The sequence below is a fragment of the Trichechus manatus genome, unplaced genomic scaffold (assembly GCF_000243295.1).
Source record: "Trichechus manatus latirostris isolate Lorelei unplaced genomic scaffold, TriManLat1.0 scaffold00032, whole genome shotgun sequence".
NCBI classification, from domain to species: Eukaryota; Metazoa; Chordata; class Mammalia; order Sirenia; family Trichechidae; genus Trichechus; species Trichechus manatus.
Genome location: NW_004443968.1, coordinates 19,658,216 through 19,676,009, shown reverse-complemented (window position 1 = coordinate 19,676,009; position 17,794 = coordinate 19,658,216). Strand labels below are relative to the sequence as shown.

The 17,794-nt window shown below is 36.9% G+C and overlaps 1 protein-coding gene across 18 annotated transcripts in view; it reads right to left on the bottom strand.

Moving 5' to 3' along the window:
* Positions 1-17,794, bottom strand: part of PAM (peptidylglycine alpha-amidating monooxygenase) — a 358,633-nt gene that overhangs the window by 28,299 nt on the left and 312,540 nt on the right. For 6 of the 18 annotated variants that reach the window (XM_023730151.1, XM_012555161.2, XM_023730153.1 and 3 more), the window contains 6 exons: positions 16,793-17,003; positions 16,163-16,363; positions 14,198-14,313; positions 10,395-10,494; positions 8,262-8,315; positions 2,226-2,426 (listed from right to left, as the gene is read on the bottom strand). In XM_023730151.1, coding sequence (XP_023585919.1) covers positions 2,226-2,426; positions 8,262-8,315; positions 10,395-10,494; positions 14,198-14,313; positions 16,163-16,363; positions 16,793-17,003 — 883 coding nt within the window. Of the gene's footprint in view, positions 1-2,225; positions 2,427-8,261; positions 8,316-10,251; positions 10,296-10,394; positions 10,495-14,197; positions 14,314-16,162; positions 16,364-16,792; positions 17,004-17,794 lie in introns of all 18 variants that reach the window. The other 12 variants (XM_023730155.1, XM_023730156.1, XM_023730157.1 and 9 more) reach the window with 5 other exon arrangements.

Genomic DNA, 17,794 nt, shown 5'->3' with positions numbered 1-17,794 from the left:
AAGGTACTCCAATGCTCCCATGGGGCTGCCTATCTCCAAGAAAGATCGACTCTCTTTGCTTACAAGAGACTGGGCTCCTGATGCTTCCATTACTCCCTTACGGGCTATGGTCAGGGAAGCCAGGCTTGGGGTTCTCATATCTCTAACCAGGAGTGGAGGCAGCAGCATGCAGAAGGCTAACAGGCAGATAGAAGATGGAGAAAAGTAGAAGAGTGGATGGGGAAATAAATAGATAAGCAGAATTTGGTAAGATTATAAGAAAGTCAAGAAATTAGACTGTAAATTCCACAAGGATGGAGGATATACCATAGTTTTGTATACCCTATGCCTAGCACAGTGTCTGATATGGAGCTGATACACAATAAGGGTGTGCTGAATAAATGAAAGAGCCTTTATGAGGTTTTCTAGAAACCTTAGGATGGACTGAATAAGATCTATTAAGAACAAATGTTTAAAAAAGGTGAGGCTGAACTACTTTTTCAATTAGACAACGATATGAAACTACATTTTTTTTTCTAAATAAAAAATGGTTGAATCATGGCAATTTCATATGGTTCAATTTGGCTCCTCCACATTTCAACACACCTGTAAACTCAGCATTCTGTATCAGTGCCATGTCACAGGTACTTAATAGCAAATGGGACAGACAAAACTTTCTTGATTCCCTAACAACTCTCTCTCAGGTGTAAGTTGGTTACCACCATTTCTGCCACCTGTCCCCATGTCTCACATGTTTCTATCTGTGTAGTTCTCTGTTACTGCACTTACCACCCTCTATTATAATTTTTATGTGTCATCTATTCTGTGAGCTCCATTTGTATACTCATTCATTCTTTCAAGTATTTACTGAACCCCTAGTGCCTAGAACTGTTATTTGTGCTGGGGACATATCAGTAAACAAGACATACAAGACTCTTGGTCTTTTGAAGCTTATATCAAACTCCATAAAGACAATGACTATGTTTATTTATCTTTGCCCCCTGCTTACCATATTTCCAGACACATAACAGGGACCCAATAGAAGTCCTTCTGCTGAAGAGTTAACTGTATTTTTTGGCAGAGTGTTACCAATGTTCGGATCAAAAGCACAAGGAAGTCCATGAAAAATTCCATTATGCAAGTTGTTAAACTGAATCCTCTGGTTTTTGTTTCCATGCCCTTTTCTGTGTCAAGGCTTTGCCCTAGGCACTGAATGCTTGCCATGGCCACCATGGCCTGAAATAGGATCAGATGCTGTTTCCTGATAAAGTGCTGCCTCTCACCCCCATCCATGGACTCCTTCCCATACGCAGCTGTAGACCCTTGCCTTAGGACCTGGGGATGCAGACAGGGGGACTGCTACTGAGCAGTGAGAATCACTGGTCAAGTTATTTGTTTATTTAAATATTTGTTTGGATGTCCTGAAAGAAATTCAGCTGTGTCTTATACTGTAATAATGCTTTGAGAAAATACTGACTTGAGTACTGAACCCTACCTTTTTCAGTTAAGGAAAGCTGATGACCTATATTATAACTATTTAAAAACTACCAAATGGCTTATTATAGAAATAGTTGGTTTCCTGAGAAAGCTGAGGTTTAGGACAGGATCTTTTATGATTTCTTATGACTTTTATGTCATCATAATCATTGTTAGTATTAACTGAGCACATACTAGGTGCCAGGTACTGTGATAAATGCTTTCTACACATTATTTCATTTAATCTTCATATACCCTTGTGAGGTAAGTATTTTATCCACACTTTATATAAATGAGAAAATGGTGGTGACTAAGTAACTTGCCCAAGGTCACGTAGCTGGAGCTAAAGTCAAGACTCAATCCGATGGAAAAAATAAATCCCAAAATAATTGGCCCATATGAGGCTGGGCCCATTGCTGATAGCAGGCATCTCCTTCTCTTCCCTGACCCCTCAGCTAATTTACACTGAGCTACTTATCTATACAATTTCACATGGAGACATTAATTGGGCCTAAACCAACTGCTAAAAGGCAACATTAAAGGTTATATTTTAACTATTGCAATTTCAGAGGCTCCAGATATATTTTCTGTGTTGCTAACAATAGACAATACTTGGAACATAGGCAATAACATAAAAAAAGGTAGAGAGCATTAAAGAAAAAAAAAAAAAAAAGACACTGAAAAAAAAATCACAACCAAACTCCTGAAGGTAATCAGGCCGAACACTCTTTCAAAGGCAGGTTCCAGTTCAAAGGGCTCATTTTACTTGCCTCCAAAGGCCCTTGATTTTTTCCACCGAATAAATATGGCAATGGCCAGCAGGACAACCACCGGAATAACCAGAAGGGTTGTTATGAGAACAACGGACACTCCCAAGCCCGGATCTTTGATCAGTTTCTGTTTCTCTTGCATCTTCTGCAATTCTGAGGTGGGTATGTTCTCCATTTTGGTTTCAACAACTGCCTCGGCTTCTTCAGGGAAAGAAGAGTTCACAATATTCAACTGACTCAAAGATTCCAAATCCCTCCCTCCCACCCTTATCCAGTCAAATCAACAACTGCTCACAAAGAACTTGTTGAGTCTAAAAAACATGTGGAGTTCATGTTTCAATATCTGAATCTACCAAAGTAGCAGTAGGTATTGTAATTGGTAATTTCCCCTGAATGTTTCTCATCTTCAAAATGATTTTCGTTGGTTCTATCCTTTACTCCCTATTTAGCTACAATTCCACAAAATATATATCCTCCTCTTGCATTTTCCCAAAGTTCAGATTAACAGGCAGCAAGGTGTAGAGAGAAGAACTGGTGTGTGTACTGGAGTCAAACAAACCTGGGCTCAAATCCCAGCTCTCCTATATACTAGCTGTGTAACTTTGGGCAAGTTACTTACATTATCTGGGCCTTAGTTACCTCATCTGTAAAACTATGATAATAATACCTCTTTCATAAAACTGTTGTATGTAAACGTCTATCACAAAGAAGATGCTTAAGAAGTATTTGTTTCCTTGTATCTTTGATTTATGGATCTTTTTCATGTCCACTGAATTACTGGTACACCATATACATAGTTGCATATATTAATTCAAGTATTACAAACTGGAGAAAGGAATTATGTCCTTTTCACGTTCTTTTCTGAAGTTCCCAGCAAAATGTAAAGTGTAGACAGATGTACTGTCTATACTTTTGTTGTTGATGAAAATAATTTATACAACACTTCTGTGATGTTGGCAGGTACTGTGTAGGTATCAGGCCTAAAATACTGTTTAGGAAATCAATGCAATAAAACTATATAAGCTATTGCAGGGATCTTATAACCACCTGCTTGAAAATGACACTGAGCCTTGAGATACTCCTGCCCCCGAGAAGTACGTGTGTGTGTGTGTTTGCACAGAAACCCTAATGGTACAACAGCTAATAAGAATTTTCCCAGCTAAAAATTACAACCGTGTTTGTCAAAAGGCTCATAAAGTTTCTGAAGTTTCAATTTCTTGGTGTGCCCTTTTGCCTTTATGATAGAGAGTACATTTCATGGCCTCGTGCAAATTTTGACAAAATGGCAGGGAAAAGTGCCTTAACACGGCCCAGAAAATCTTCAGTTAATATTTATGTAGACATGGTTAAAAAATTTCTGGACACTTTTCCAAGAAAGCATTTCTCAAATTATTTGAGACACTATAAACACCATGCTAAAAACAAATGGCAGATCCCAGATTTTTGCTTCCATATTCTAAACCAGCCTCCTTCATGGTCTCAATTACATCCACTGAGCACTTACACTGTGTCAGACATTGTTCTCATTTAATCATTACACCAAGCATATAGCAGGCAATATTACTATCACCATATTACAGATGGTCTCCATCTTCAAATTGTTTAAATGTGAAGAAGTAGGATTCAGTCTTTCTTCATTGCCTTCCCTATACCATGGTTAAGGGAAGGCCATACTTTCTTTTCTTTTGGCTACTGGAGTGACTCTTGAAACTTGAGAAGGAAAGAAGGAAAGGGACTGGTCCACAGACCTAAATTGTTCAAATTTAACCTTTCTGAGTCTTAGTTTTCATGAGAAAACTAGAGTAATGTGTTCTTATTCTTTCTACTTTTTTTTTTTTGTCTTTTTTTTTGCTACTGTAGAAAAAATATACAACTTGCTTTATATTTAAGCTCATTTTATATTTAAACAGGAGAATGACAATAAATAGATTGTGGGGTCATAGGCCAAAGATGTTGCTTGGCTTTCAAGAAACTTGTTGCCTTTGGTGGAATGGTTTGTTTCTGTTTGCAGGTGGTTATAACCTGAGTAAATACCTGACATTTTCTACTTGTCATTCAGTGGGTTTACTTGTACCGAAGACAATAGTTGTACCAGCTGTATCTAGTTTCTTTTATAAGGCAGAGACAGGATTGGGCTTTATTAAGTGGTAAGATGAACTATGGATGAAGTAGGTGATAGACTACAAGAATCAGTTTAGCATTCATAAAAGGTGTACTGAGAATGAGGTAATGACTTGGTCAGATACACACGTGACACTAAAAATTCTTGATCCCCACGTGCCTTGTGGTGTTTGAGTGTCATCTACTAGAAATACTTTAACATTTCAACACTTGGAACCAGCCAAAGTATGTTTAGATTTTAAAAGATGCTCTATATTTTAAAGGAGGAAAAAATTTTCAATTTCCCAGATTAAAGTAATAAATAAATGTTGCTGTTCTTTTCAGGAGCCTTAAATATGTATACTTATCAATTAAGGTTCTAAGAATTTCACTAAAAGCATAGGAATAATCCAAATTCTGTCACTTTTGCTCTGTATCCTAAATTCTTTCATTAAAAACTCTAATAAATTTGAAGTATTCCTGATGAAGAAGGAGTGGAGAAGCTCTAAAATTAGCTAGGACTTAGGACTTCTGAAAGATAAGCAGATACCTGGTATGACATATTTCTATTATCTAAGATGCCAGACACATTCCATCTAGAACAAGTGTCTTCAAGCCTTACAAAAGCACAAACTCTTGTAGTATCACTATAGATATTTGGAAATAAAGATCATTTCAAAGAGCTGATTTATAAGAAGTTATTTTTTTCTTTAAACCAATGCATTCAGAGAGGGAGGCTAGGTGCATTCCTGTGTGTGCATACACACACATTCCCATATACTAGCATGGGCATGTCCCCTTGCAGAAGACAAGCCTAGAGACCACTTGGAATTGGAATAACGGGGAAAGGAAAGGAAATGCATGATCACCACCACAGCAACACATCAGCTATTAATTACCCAGTTCATCATAGGCACAGCTTCAGGCTGAAGGTAACAGACGGCATACCAGCAAGCAACATTTTGGAAAACATGAGAAGTGCATATAGCACTAACAAAATCAGTCTTTAAAAAAAATTTTTTTAAAGCACAATCTGCATCCTCTACGATGTGTTTCTCTCCATTAGGTCTAAGAAGCCAACTGCATTAGGGAGTTTAATTTTATTTTCTTGAGACTGATGTAGCATCATCATCTCTTCTGGGGGTTGGTGAGGAGGAGGGCTATGATTTTGGTGAGATATTGGCCTGTTTATCCTTAGTAACTTTATCTGAACATTTAAATTCCTTTTCTAAGTTTCTTACCACCCTAAATCCTCTTATTCCTGAAAATCCCTTAGAACACTGGTTCTGAAACTCTGGTGTCACTGATCAGTTATGTGACCATTCACAGTGAGATGATCAGTGTCAGCAACGGTAACTTGAATTTGGAGACTTAAAATTAACATGTATCTACAGGATTGTTAAATCTGGGATGTTTCCCCCTGCTTTTTTGTAAATAGTTTTAATTAAGCATTAGGATTTTGATAAACAACAAGATTTCAGATATCTACCATGATTTATATTTATTCTTGTAATAAAAAATAATCTTAAAAAAAAGTTTAATGAGAATCATACTGGTTCAAAGAGGAACAGAGCAACTTCAATTGGGTTTAGGTATTCCTAACTATTATTTAGATATTCCTATAGGGTCGCTATGAGTCGGAATCAACTTGATGGCAACGGGTTTGGTTGGGTTTAGTTCGGTTAACTGTCACAGTAAGACATTTTAATAATATTTGCTATTTAAACTGCTCAGTTCTGTCCCAAGGCCAGGAGGTTTTCTGAACAAATGGACTCAGTGGTGTGTACTGGGAGAGAAATGACCTGCAGGAAAGCATCATTCATCCTTCACTGGCCAGCCAAGATGAGGTCTGCTTCATTGGGCTGTTCTCAGTAAGTCAACCAGTATAATCTGAAATTCTGAGGTGGAATATATTTAAACAGAAATGGTTTGAGTCCACTTTGAACTCCAGAGGTTTCAGTGTAAACTACAACCATTCCCCACCTGCAGCTCTTGGAAGAATTTATGGTGGATGAATTGGTGGTATCCATCCCTCCTCTACAATATAGTAATAGCGATTAAGAGCCCAAGCTTTGGTGCCAATCAGACTTTAGTTTAAAACCTGGCTCTAACACTTACTATCTCAGTAGTAATTCTGATCCTCAGTTTCCTCATATGTAATAGCAGCTATCACATGGTTGGTGTAATGATTAAATTTGATAATGTTTGGATAGCTTGGTGCCTATTTGTGCTCCACAAGTGATCCAAAAAGCAGTTGCCCTGGAATCAGTTCTGACTCATGGTGACTCCATGTGTCAGAGTAGAACTGTGCTCCATAGGGTTTTCAGTGGCTGATTTTTTCAGAAGTAGTTTACCAGGCCATTCTTCCAAGGTGCCTCTGGGTGGACTCAAACTTCTAACTTTTTGGTTAGCAGCTGAGCTCATTAACCATTTACACCACCCAGAGACTCTCCATAAATAATAGCCATTACTAATGATATCTTTCCCAACACCTTTAAGCAGAACTTATCAATAACTGTATGTAATGATAGAAAATTAAGGGATCAGGAGCTTTCTTTGATATATACGTGTAATATGCTTGTATTTTGTGAATGCCACTCAGTATTGTCACCTGAGCAGAATCTCTACAAATGCCAAACAATTGCTATGTATTTATTTCTTAATATCACCTTACCCCTTTTAACCTTGAGCCGGCTATATTTTCTTATCTGTCTACATAAAATCCCTAAATTCCCCCTGGGTTCTTGCTTCCTTTCATCTCTTTCCACCTCCTTTCATGAGAAAAGAAAACAAGTAAGCCCAAGATTAAGTCTGAGTATCTAGGAGAATCATTTGTAAAGCAACTAATAATGGAATCACTTTGCTACTTAAACATTAGGAGCACCTCGTAAGAAACCCATGATGAATTCTTAACTATAAATCACATGTCAAAACCTTGCAGATGGCAGAAAAATGTACAAATATAAACTAATCCTAGGAAAGGGAGAAAATTATTTAACTAGGATTCCAGATGTACCCAGTGGTTGATTATCATTAGTAGCTAAATCCCACTTCCCTAGGCTTGATATTATATACCAATTACATACTGATTTGCATATATGTATATGTATGTATGTACACACACACAGGTCTTATCTCTTCTTATAGACTAAGCCTCTTGAGGCCAGGCACAGTTTCCTTTCCCTTGGACCTTATACCACAGAAACCAAAAAACCAAATCAAAGCAGTTGCCATCAAGTCGATTCTGACTCATGGCAATTCCATGTGTTTCAGAGTAGAACTGCACTCCAAAGGGTTTTCAGTGGCTTTGATCTTTCAGAAGTAGACCTCCAGGCTTTTCTTCCAACATGCCTTTGGGTAGATTTGAACCACTAACCTTTAGGTTAGTAGCCAAGTGCTTAACTGTTTGGACCATCCAGGAACTCTTACACTAGACGGCTCTCAGAAAACGTTGACAGATTAAATGGTACTATGATAGGGGCGTAGGGAGCAGCTGACTCTTATTACACCCCTATAGCGTTAACACACCAAACACATTTTTCAATTCTTTAGATTAGAGTCCATTAAAAAAAGATCTTTCCCAATACTCAAAGGTATTTTTCTGCTTGCTTGAGATTAATGTACTTCCAAAAGTGACTAACTTATTTTCCTCTCTGAATGTCTCTGGCCCACTGATTATAGATTTCTTACACCCTCAATCACTCTCCATCACTTGAAGTCAGTGAACCTGAGCTCATTATTACTACTAAATTTATCAGCAAAAGCAGTGGCAAAATGCAGGTTTAAAGGCTCTGTACAAAAAAGAAGTCATGGATAATTGACCAGATTATATTATATTTTTAGTCTGATAATTTTTTTTAAGTGCAATCAAGGACCATAAAATAATTCAACACAAATAGTCTTAAGTTTCACAGTCATAAGAGGAAGCTGACCAACCTTTGATTTCCTGGTCATCAATGCCAGCCTTTTTAACTGATCGATGTTCCATTTCTGTAACATAGAACAGCAAGGAGAGAAAATCAGAATCCCTAGAAAGAACACTTGAAAATGTAATTTTGATATTAATTTTACTTAGTAGAAAATGCTTCCTTAATTAATTAAATGTATTATCATCTTTAGAAAAGAGTCCAGTACAAACTACTAATTACGTGCCAGGTCCATCAACCTGGATTTACATTTTCAAAGGAAAGTTGAAATAATATTTCTAAGATGTTCATATTTAGAGGGAGTTTTTCCTGTGGAGTTCATAGTACTGTATTATTTATGAACTATCAAGTAGTATTGTTTTCATATGGGCAACTTCTCAGACTGATTAGTAGTTCTGCCATGTTGGATTCCCAGTCTTCTAGCTCATAGAAATAGATTTGACTGAACACTAGAATGCAAATATATGAGACACCTGTTTAGTTTCTGATGGCAATCTAAGTGTTCCACAGGTACTATTTTCCAGATTTATTATTTGATTACACTCTGGACCATGCAGAAGGTTTTTCAGTTTTAAAGCTGCATGCTATATTAAGTGCTTCTCAGTCAGGGAATGTATCAAAACCACTTGGGAAGCCTTTCCAAAATACACATATTACCACCCTCTTCCTTCTGTAGGTCCTGAGTGGGGTTCGGCCATGCATATTTTGAAAATCCTCCCCAGGTGACTCAGATATACATATCTGTTCAGTACTAACCACTGGAGGGCTATAAAGAGCTCTAGCCTGGAATCTTAGTAAGTTCCAAATATCATATTTCTATCCTCAAAATGAAGATATTGGCTAGATTTCTTAAGTCACATCCTTCTTTCAAGGTACCTATGTATTTTTGTTCTGAAAACCTGGGTTTATTTTTGCAATTGGGAATTTTCCATCTGTCTTTGCTTTCCTGTCTGCCCACACCTTCCGGAGAGAAGGCCGGCAGTGGGAGAGCTACACTTTGGAGAGGAATGTGAAGCTACTCCTGGGGCAGAAAAGTCCATGGGCACCTCTGTACACTCAACCAAACAGGGTCCTTATTAGAAAGCAGTGGAAGTTACTCAAAGAATGATTCTGAAGATGGTGGTTACCAAATTTATTTGGGCTCCAAGACCTGTATGGTATCTGATTAAAGTTTTTGGACTCCTCCTACCTTCTTTTATTGTTTGGTACCTGGCATATTGTAAAAGCATCTCTAGATCTTAAGGTTTATGGCCTAGTAAGCATTCAGTGCTCTTCAATTTAGACAACTTGTATTTTTTGGTATGAAAAAAAGCCAATTGCCATGGAGTTGATTCTGATTCATGCTGAGCCATTTGTATCGTAGTAGAACTATGCTCTATGAGGTTTTCAATGGCTGTTTTTTTTTTTTTTTGGAAGTAGAATGCTAGGCCTCTCTTCCAAGGCACCTCTTGAACCTCCAACATTCTGGTTAGTACCCAAGTGTGTGATCGCTGAGGCTAAGTTAGTATACTCTTTAAGAATTAGAAATACTGTCCAAAACGCAATTAGAAAACCCTAAAACTAGCCTGCTTAATCCTAATAGAGCAAAGCTTCTGTCCCCAGGCAAAATTTTGAGTTACATGAAAATATAGCAGTTCAATATTTTGGGAAAGCTGAAGGCTAAATGGAAAATGCAAAGTGTTTCCTGTTTGGGATAATATGTGTCTGACAGATGCTGGTGTCCCTAGATGCTCAGCAGCTACTGAGATCTAAAGAGTCATGTGGGAAGTGATGCCTGTGTGGAAACAAGACAGCCCCTCTGCCTTGCCAAAGCCATCTCCTCCCTCTGGAACTAAGTTGGATTTTACATTGGCTTTCAATGTAATAGACATTACTTCAGGCATCGAAAATTTCCTGTAGAGTATCTGTGGAAACAAGAGGGTAACTAACAGGGAAAGAAACAAAAGATGTTTCTCCCCACTCTTAAAAAAGTTAATTTAATCCTTGAACTGAATACCAACCAGGTCTTTCAACCACTGCCAATTTGTACTTTGTTCTCCCATTCCTATCAATAAAAAAAGAAGAAAAATGCAAATTTTTGTTTTAGATGTTTTCAAGCAATAAAACTGGGAAAATGTGGACAATGATGAAGTAAACAGCATACTTTCAGCCGAGGTGAACTTCCACACCGTGTTGCTGTGAGCGTCCCCAATGTACACTGTCCCGTCTTCAGATGCAACGATATCATGAGGCATGTCAAAGTGCTGCCAAAATAACAAGCCACACATTAGGGTGGTGAGCCTACCCTTTAATCCTTCATGAAAAGGCAGAAAAACAAAGCACATAACATAGCAATAGGCACAGCGCTCAAATCAAAGCAACAATTCCCATCACAGCAACTATAGGCCAAAGGGCCTATTCGTTCATTGGATACCCAATCTGTGTCAGGTGTAATCCTAGGCAGTGGGACATGATGAACGACCTTTACCACTGATTTTCAAATACGTTAAAAAGCAAACATTTATAAGTAAATTATTTTATCAGTGTTGTTTACTTGGTATTGTATCATCTATCTATTTACATTTATTTTTGCCTTCATGTTTCTTCTACCTTTTAATCCCTATCAAATTTGCCTGTTTTGATCGGTACAAGTCAAATAGGCCAGGTATTAATTTATGTTACTATTCACATCAAAGGAGCCCTGGTGGCGCAGTGGTTAAGAGTTCGGCTGCTAACCAAAAGGTTAGCAGTTCGAACCTACCAGCTGCTCCTTGGAAACGCTATGGAGCAGTTTTACTCTGTCCTATAGGGTTGCTAGGAGTTGGAATTGACCCGACAGTAACAGGATTTCCATCAAAACTATCCTATCCTTAAAAGCTATTTGTATATTACTGATAAGAATAATCAATTCAGATTCAGGGCATTTGGGTTATTTCTGAGTACATACTAGGAGATATACAACAACATGGGTTTTGTACTCGAGTCCAATTTCTGCAATATTTTCCGTCAGCAAAGAAAACAAATTTGAGTGTTACTCCCAAGTACTTCCTGGGCTTTTGTGTCTACTTCAGTTACTCAGTATTTTCGTATGTCCTTCCTCATGACATATCTCCATTTCAAATTATTGTCTTTTTAAACATGAGGACATAGAAGGCAGGAGAGCACTTTATGTGACTTTCTTGGGGTCACCGAGCCAGTTCAGCAAATTTAGGTGTGCTGAAGAGTACTTTATGTGACTTTCTCAGGGTTACCCAGCCAGTTCCTAGAACAGGCTTAAAACACTAGGCTGCTGACATTTCCATCTGTCTACTGAAGCCTTCAAAGGTGCCATGTGTCCTACAGTTGGCAGGATGTAGATAATTTCTTTCACCTATGAGGCCAGCAGGCCTGCCTGAATGCAATTCTCAAAAATATGACTAATGAGTATGAAAAGGAGCACTATCCAGACGGTGGGCTTATCAGCTAACATCTGCACATCTCAGTTTGCTGAGTACAAAAGTTACCAATGAGACAAACTACTCTTCTTAGCTCATTTTAGGAGGGGCAGAAGAATGCATTCTTTGGAGATACTATTGTGCGTTAAAAATCAGCAACAGTCTGTCATGTTGTAAAAAAAAAATGAGACTTGTGCCAAGGAGGCTCATTGCTTCACACCATCCAATAAGCTGTGACAAATGCGCAAGAGAAAGAGAGCCAGAAATCAAAACATTGCCTTGTTGAAATCTCACAAGCCTGTTGTTAAATGTTCATCTTTATTTTGGGTTCAGCTAATGGGCAGCAACAAACTTACAAACATGTGGGAGAACAGAGATGAAGGAGGAATATGCAAATTACTTATTGGCCAAGGCCTTTGCTTTAAATAAATCACAATAATGTGTCATAAATTCAAGGCTAAAATCACAATAAATCCCTATCAGTGGTTCTCAAACTGATTCACAGAACTAAAGACTCTGTTGGAAAGACTCTGGGGCCACTGTAAGGGCTCAGGGGAAGACTTAGTGGGTGGGACTTCTGGACCTTCATTCCTGCTGCAATCAGAAACACTTTAAAACTGTAATGTTTTTAATGAACTATTCCATTGTTCTGTATCATTTAAAAGAGCAAAATTATGTTGTTGCTTTTAGGATTTCAGAGTTGAAGGGCCTTAGATATATTCTAATCCAGGCTTTGTAAATTCTTCTCCTGAGGTACCTCTAATGAAATAAAATTGACAACAGAGGAGAATGATAGCATCCTCCTGGGGCATCCAGGGATACAGCCCAGGGCAGTGTTCCCTCAAAATCTTATATTTTATATTAAAAATTCATGAAAAAAGTTTTGATCTTCTCTGTATTATAGCTGTGTTTGCTTTAATACAAAAATAATGCTTAAACTTACTTAACATTAAGAATAATGGTTCTTCTAGGAAGTTGTATCATGTTTATATTGTGGCTTCATATACCCCTTAGCAGACCAATGTGTATTCTAGGGATCAAAGGACCCCGGTATAACCCAACTTCATTTATCAAATGAGGGTACTAGCATCCACAACGTAGAATGCTAAGTAGAGATCTTATTTTGGAGTCAGACAGACATGAGTTTGAGATCTAGGTGAGCTACTTACTGTGTAGCTTTGGACAAGTAATTTAACCTATGTTAACCTTTCATCTCAAATATTGTGATTTTAATCTCTGTTGTGAAGGTTAAAGAAACAATATGAATCTGGACTTGCTGTTCATCCTTTGTGTACGTGCGTGTGTTTGTTGGAGGGTTGGGGATCTTTCCCTTCCTTTCCAACATGAGCTGCCAGGGAGAAAGAAAGAAGACAAAAAATGTCAGCCTGAAGGATGTATGTGAAAGCATATGATGAGGTGTCATTTGTCTTTCCTTTGATTATGAGTAGGGGAGAGAATTCGGGGGCTGAATTTTCTCGGGGGCTGTTTTTTGTCCTCACGGTTTTTTGATACTATTTAATAGAACCATCTTCTTTATCGTCCTGTTGTTCCCCAACTTCCCTGCACAGACGTAAAGGTGAAGATGGTACACTCAGACATACATATTTCTAAAAAAACTAATAGTAGAAGTGGGAGAACTGAAATACACAAGCACATAAGTAGTGAACATAAAGTGTTCTCCTACACACCTCGGTTTGCTGAACAGGCTGGATGACCCCGAGAAAGTCACATAAAGTGCTCTCCTGCCTTCTATGTCCTCATGTTTAAAAAGACAATAATGTGAAATGGAGATATGTCATGAGGAAGGACATATTAAACACTGAGTATCTGAAGTAGATACAAAAGCCCAAGAAGTACTTGAGGGTAACACTCAATTTATTTTCTTTGTTGACTGAAAATATTGCAGAAATTGGACTTGAGAGTATAAAACCCATGTTGTTGTATAGGGCCATGCTAGTCCCTAGTCACTATGTTTGTAAAAAGCACCGTTAGAATAAACAACGGTAAACCATTTCTGAAGTCAAAACTAGCCTTTAGTCTCTGACCTAAACCAAGTCTTTAGGACTTGAATAAATTCCATGAAATGCTATTTTCAAGTCTTGCTGCTCAGTATCATCATAGCAATAAAAAAGCAAACAAGATTTCTGCTGGATCTGAGAGAATTATATAAGTACAATCTAAACTACTGTGGTGTCTTTCCTATTTGAATAAAACCAGGAAATGACTCATTTTTTTTTTAAAGGTATTTTTAAATACAGTTAATTTACACTTGTAATGGTATGCAAATTCTACTAAGAACTTAGAATTCTACATAGTGTTAACTTGCATATGAGGAAACTGATTTAGGAACAGACAAGGGCATTTATTTATTCTAGATACAGATACTATAATAGGACACTCCCATCAACCTAGCTAAGAAAGTTATCATAGCTACTTAACTTTTTTTTTTAATTAAACGATTACAAATTGAATGTCAAGATTCACGTTAGTCTTATTCTCATAAAAACTGAAACCTAGGCAATGCTTTAAATACCTTGCGTACTGGCTTGAAGATGCCTATAATTTCCCCACTGGAAAAGTTCATCACAAATCCTTGTACAGGCTCTCGCTCCCCAAAGTAAGGCTTCCCATTCACCGCAAAGAGCAAACCTGTGATAATATATCCAGTTAAGTTTCCTTTAAAATATGGACAAGACTGGCTTTCAAATATATACATGAACGTTCAACACACAGTCAACAGATGTAGCGTCAACATGATCCCTATAATTGGCAACAAAGATAGATAATAAAATACTTAGCAAATGTCTTCTTCTGAGTGACAAGATCAGGGGCAAACAGGTTAGAGAGCTAATCTCCCAGGAAAACGAGCAACTGGAAGGCCTGTTCCACTTTGGAAGCCAGTAAAATTCAGGAATATATAGATAGATATATAGATGTAAATACAGATGTCACAGGCGTCCTAAATAGATATTGGGAAGAACCTGGCTATTTAGGCCAATCATTTTAGAATATCAGATTCTTTTCAACCACATGTAATACCTGCCATTTTAGAGAGAAATTAGAAATATGCGTAGAAATTAAGTGAAAATACAGTATAAATAGAAGGATTGACAACTGGAGTTTGAAAATATGAGATGATTGTTCCAGATTATCAAAGACATGTTTTTCAATAGTTAAAAAAATCAGACCATCTTTTTTATAATAATGGTATGAATACTCCTTAGTAAAATTATATTTCTTAGTATAGTACTATTCATCCAAAATATGGAAACTGTGATATTCTGGTTAACTAAATACTGCAGATGATTGAAAATTACCAGTTTTCAAAGAATTAAAACACAATAAGATGTATATAATACACTAAAATAACATTCAACATATTTTTGTCTTTTTTTATGGATTACAGAATTCCTGACGTATCATGTTAAGAAAGAATCAACAGTATAAATATCAATTATTATTGTGCAATATTATACACAGAATTCCATTTTTAATACACTTTTTGTTCTTTATTTTGATTCTGGTTTTAACCAGATTTCTTCCAATCATCTTTCCTGATTTTTTTCTTCTTCTAATATTTAACTTACTCTTGTTCACAATGAATGTGATCATCTTCTTTATTAAGTGACAGAATCTGATTTTTTGTGTAAAAACCAACACAAGAATTTTGCTTCCACTGATGTTAATGAGCATATGTAGTTTATTTATTACCTATTCTTTGGGGAAGCCAAACTTGCTCCCTATCTAGTTAACTGACTCCCATTATTCCATGTCCCAGATAAATAGGGGGCTGCTTGAGGAGAGAGCAGCCACAGCAACCTGAACAGAACAAGAAGTATAAATACTATAATTTTTAGAACATTTAATATGTTTTCAATATGTTCAGTATCCATTAAGGAAATATTATGCTAACTTGTTTTATAAAGTAAATTATGTGATCTTATAAGTTTGCATTATTTTTCTGATTTTCAAGAAAATCTACCTTGAAAATGAGAAAAATTGCAAGGTTTTCTTGGTCATTTTTCCTGCTGTTTAGACCTAAATCTCACTTATTTTATGTATTTATCTTTCTGTTTTTAATTGCCCACCTCTTTTTAAAAAACGTGAAATAGAAGTATTTTGAATTCTATCAGACATACACCATCTGTTGATGATGCGTGAAGACATAGTATTAATCATTTAATAACTAGAGCAGATTATCATAATTAAGGAAAAATGAAAATCAATGTTTGGAAACAATTTTTTAACTCTTTACAAACAGTTGTTAAATCCTTTGACTTCTTCATTATTTATGTACAAAGAAGAGTGGCACTTGAGTTGAAAATGATTTATAATGCACTAACAGTTTTAAGACATTTTAAGTTCAGATACATAAGGGATTGTGAACCCCTTCATAAGAAAAAAAATTAAAGAAACAGCATGTGAAGATAAGACAGATACTTTTTAAGAACAGAGTATGGAATGTCAAAACACATACACAAAAATTAAGTTTAAATACCTGGTATATATGAAATTGCAAATACACTTCTTCCAAATGATGCATGCTTGATCTCTCTCACAAATTCTTTGGTGTCAGTTTTAAAACACTGGATCCGACCATTTTCCCTGTCTGCCACACATAACTGGCCCAAATGATGTACAAGGGCCAAGCTGTGAGGAACACTGAACTGGCCTGGATTAGGATTGCTCCCTGAAGATGCTACAGAATAAAGAAAAACCTCAGATATACAATTTATAAAATCATCCAAAGTCTGACTCTATAGTCTTGTAATTTCCCATACTCATGATAGTAAACCATTAAATTTCTGGACAGGGGGAGAAATAAGGTATATCAGTTTTAAGTTTATTTCATGATATCTCTTACCCACAACAGATTTTCTCCGTATTTGGACAAAGGTTTTTGGCAGAAGCATTTTTTTTCCCTCTTGTAAGACTTATGTGCGTGTGTGTGTGTGTGTGCGCGCACGCGCACGTGTGTGTAAGCCAAGTCGGGGCACACAGACCCTGTTTTCCTCAATGTAAAGGACAATTCATCCAACAGAACGTGAAAGGTCGTCAATCTGTTATTCCTACTGATACTGATATTGGCTAAGAATTACAATTAGAGATCAAGAGTCTTTTTGGGTACCTTCTCCCCACTGTGTGATAAACTTTCCAGTTGGTGAAAACTGCATAATCCGACTGTTGCAATAACCATCTGATACATAGATGATTCCAGTTTCTGGATCCACAGCCACATCAGTGGGTTGACAGAAGTGATTCTGGTCACTGCCTGGTTGCATGCTTCTTCCCAGGATTAACAGAGGACCTTCTTTACTGTTTGGATCCAGTTTGAACACCTTTTTAAAATGGAATAAAGGATTTACCCACTTTGCATGGTTATTAATGACACATACCCAACATGACTAAAATCACTTTTATGGGCAATTTGAGTGTAAGCTCTGAGAGACTTATTTAAAAGAAGATACTTTTTAGAACTGGATGAAACCCTAGAAATCATTCGATCTGTTTCCTTCATTTGATAAATGAGGTCTACAGAGCTTAATTGATTTTTCTCAAGGTCATCGGTTAATTAGTGGTAAATGTGACAAACACATGGTTATCATATCCCACTTCACCCCCCACCCCCGTTAACTAACAGTACAGTGCGCTTCAGATAACACATGAGCAATAAATGTTTGCTGTGATGATGTTTGAAGATGTCTGAAGACTGAGGGGAGAACAACTTAATTTTTGTTAACTATGTCTTCTGAAGGTTTTTTCCTAGTTCACTGCCTCCTATTCATAAAAATGTTATTAAACTTAAGCTTATTTGGGGGGAAGGGAAATACCTTATGACTATTCTGTGACTGAAATGTAACTTCTTTGAAAAAGCACAAAATATTTGTCCATTAACATGTTTTACAATTTTATATTTTACACATTAACATATACTTACTAGAGACTTTGTCTCAATTTATAGAATAAGGTGGCTTAGAAAAGAAAACAAAAAACACGAGTAGTAAAATAGAAATAAAACCTGGGGACAAAGGAAGTAAAAGTAAACGTAGAAAGCCAAGAAGGAAGAGGAGAGGGCCCACATCATTGTCATAGCCGAGCTCCATCTCTGCACCTAAGCCTCCTGCCAACC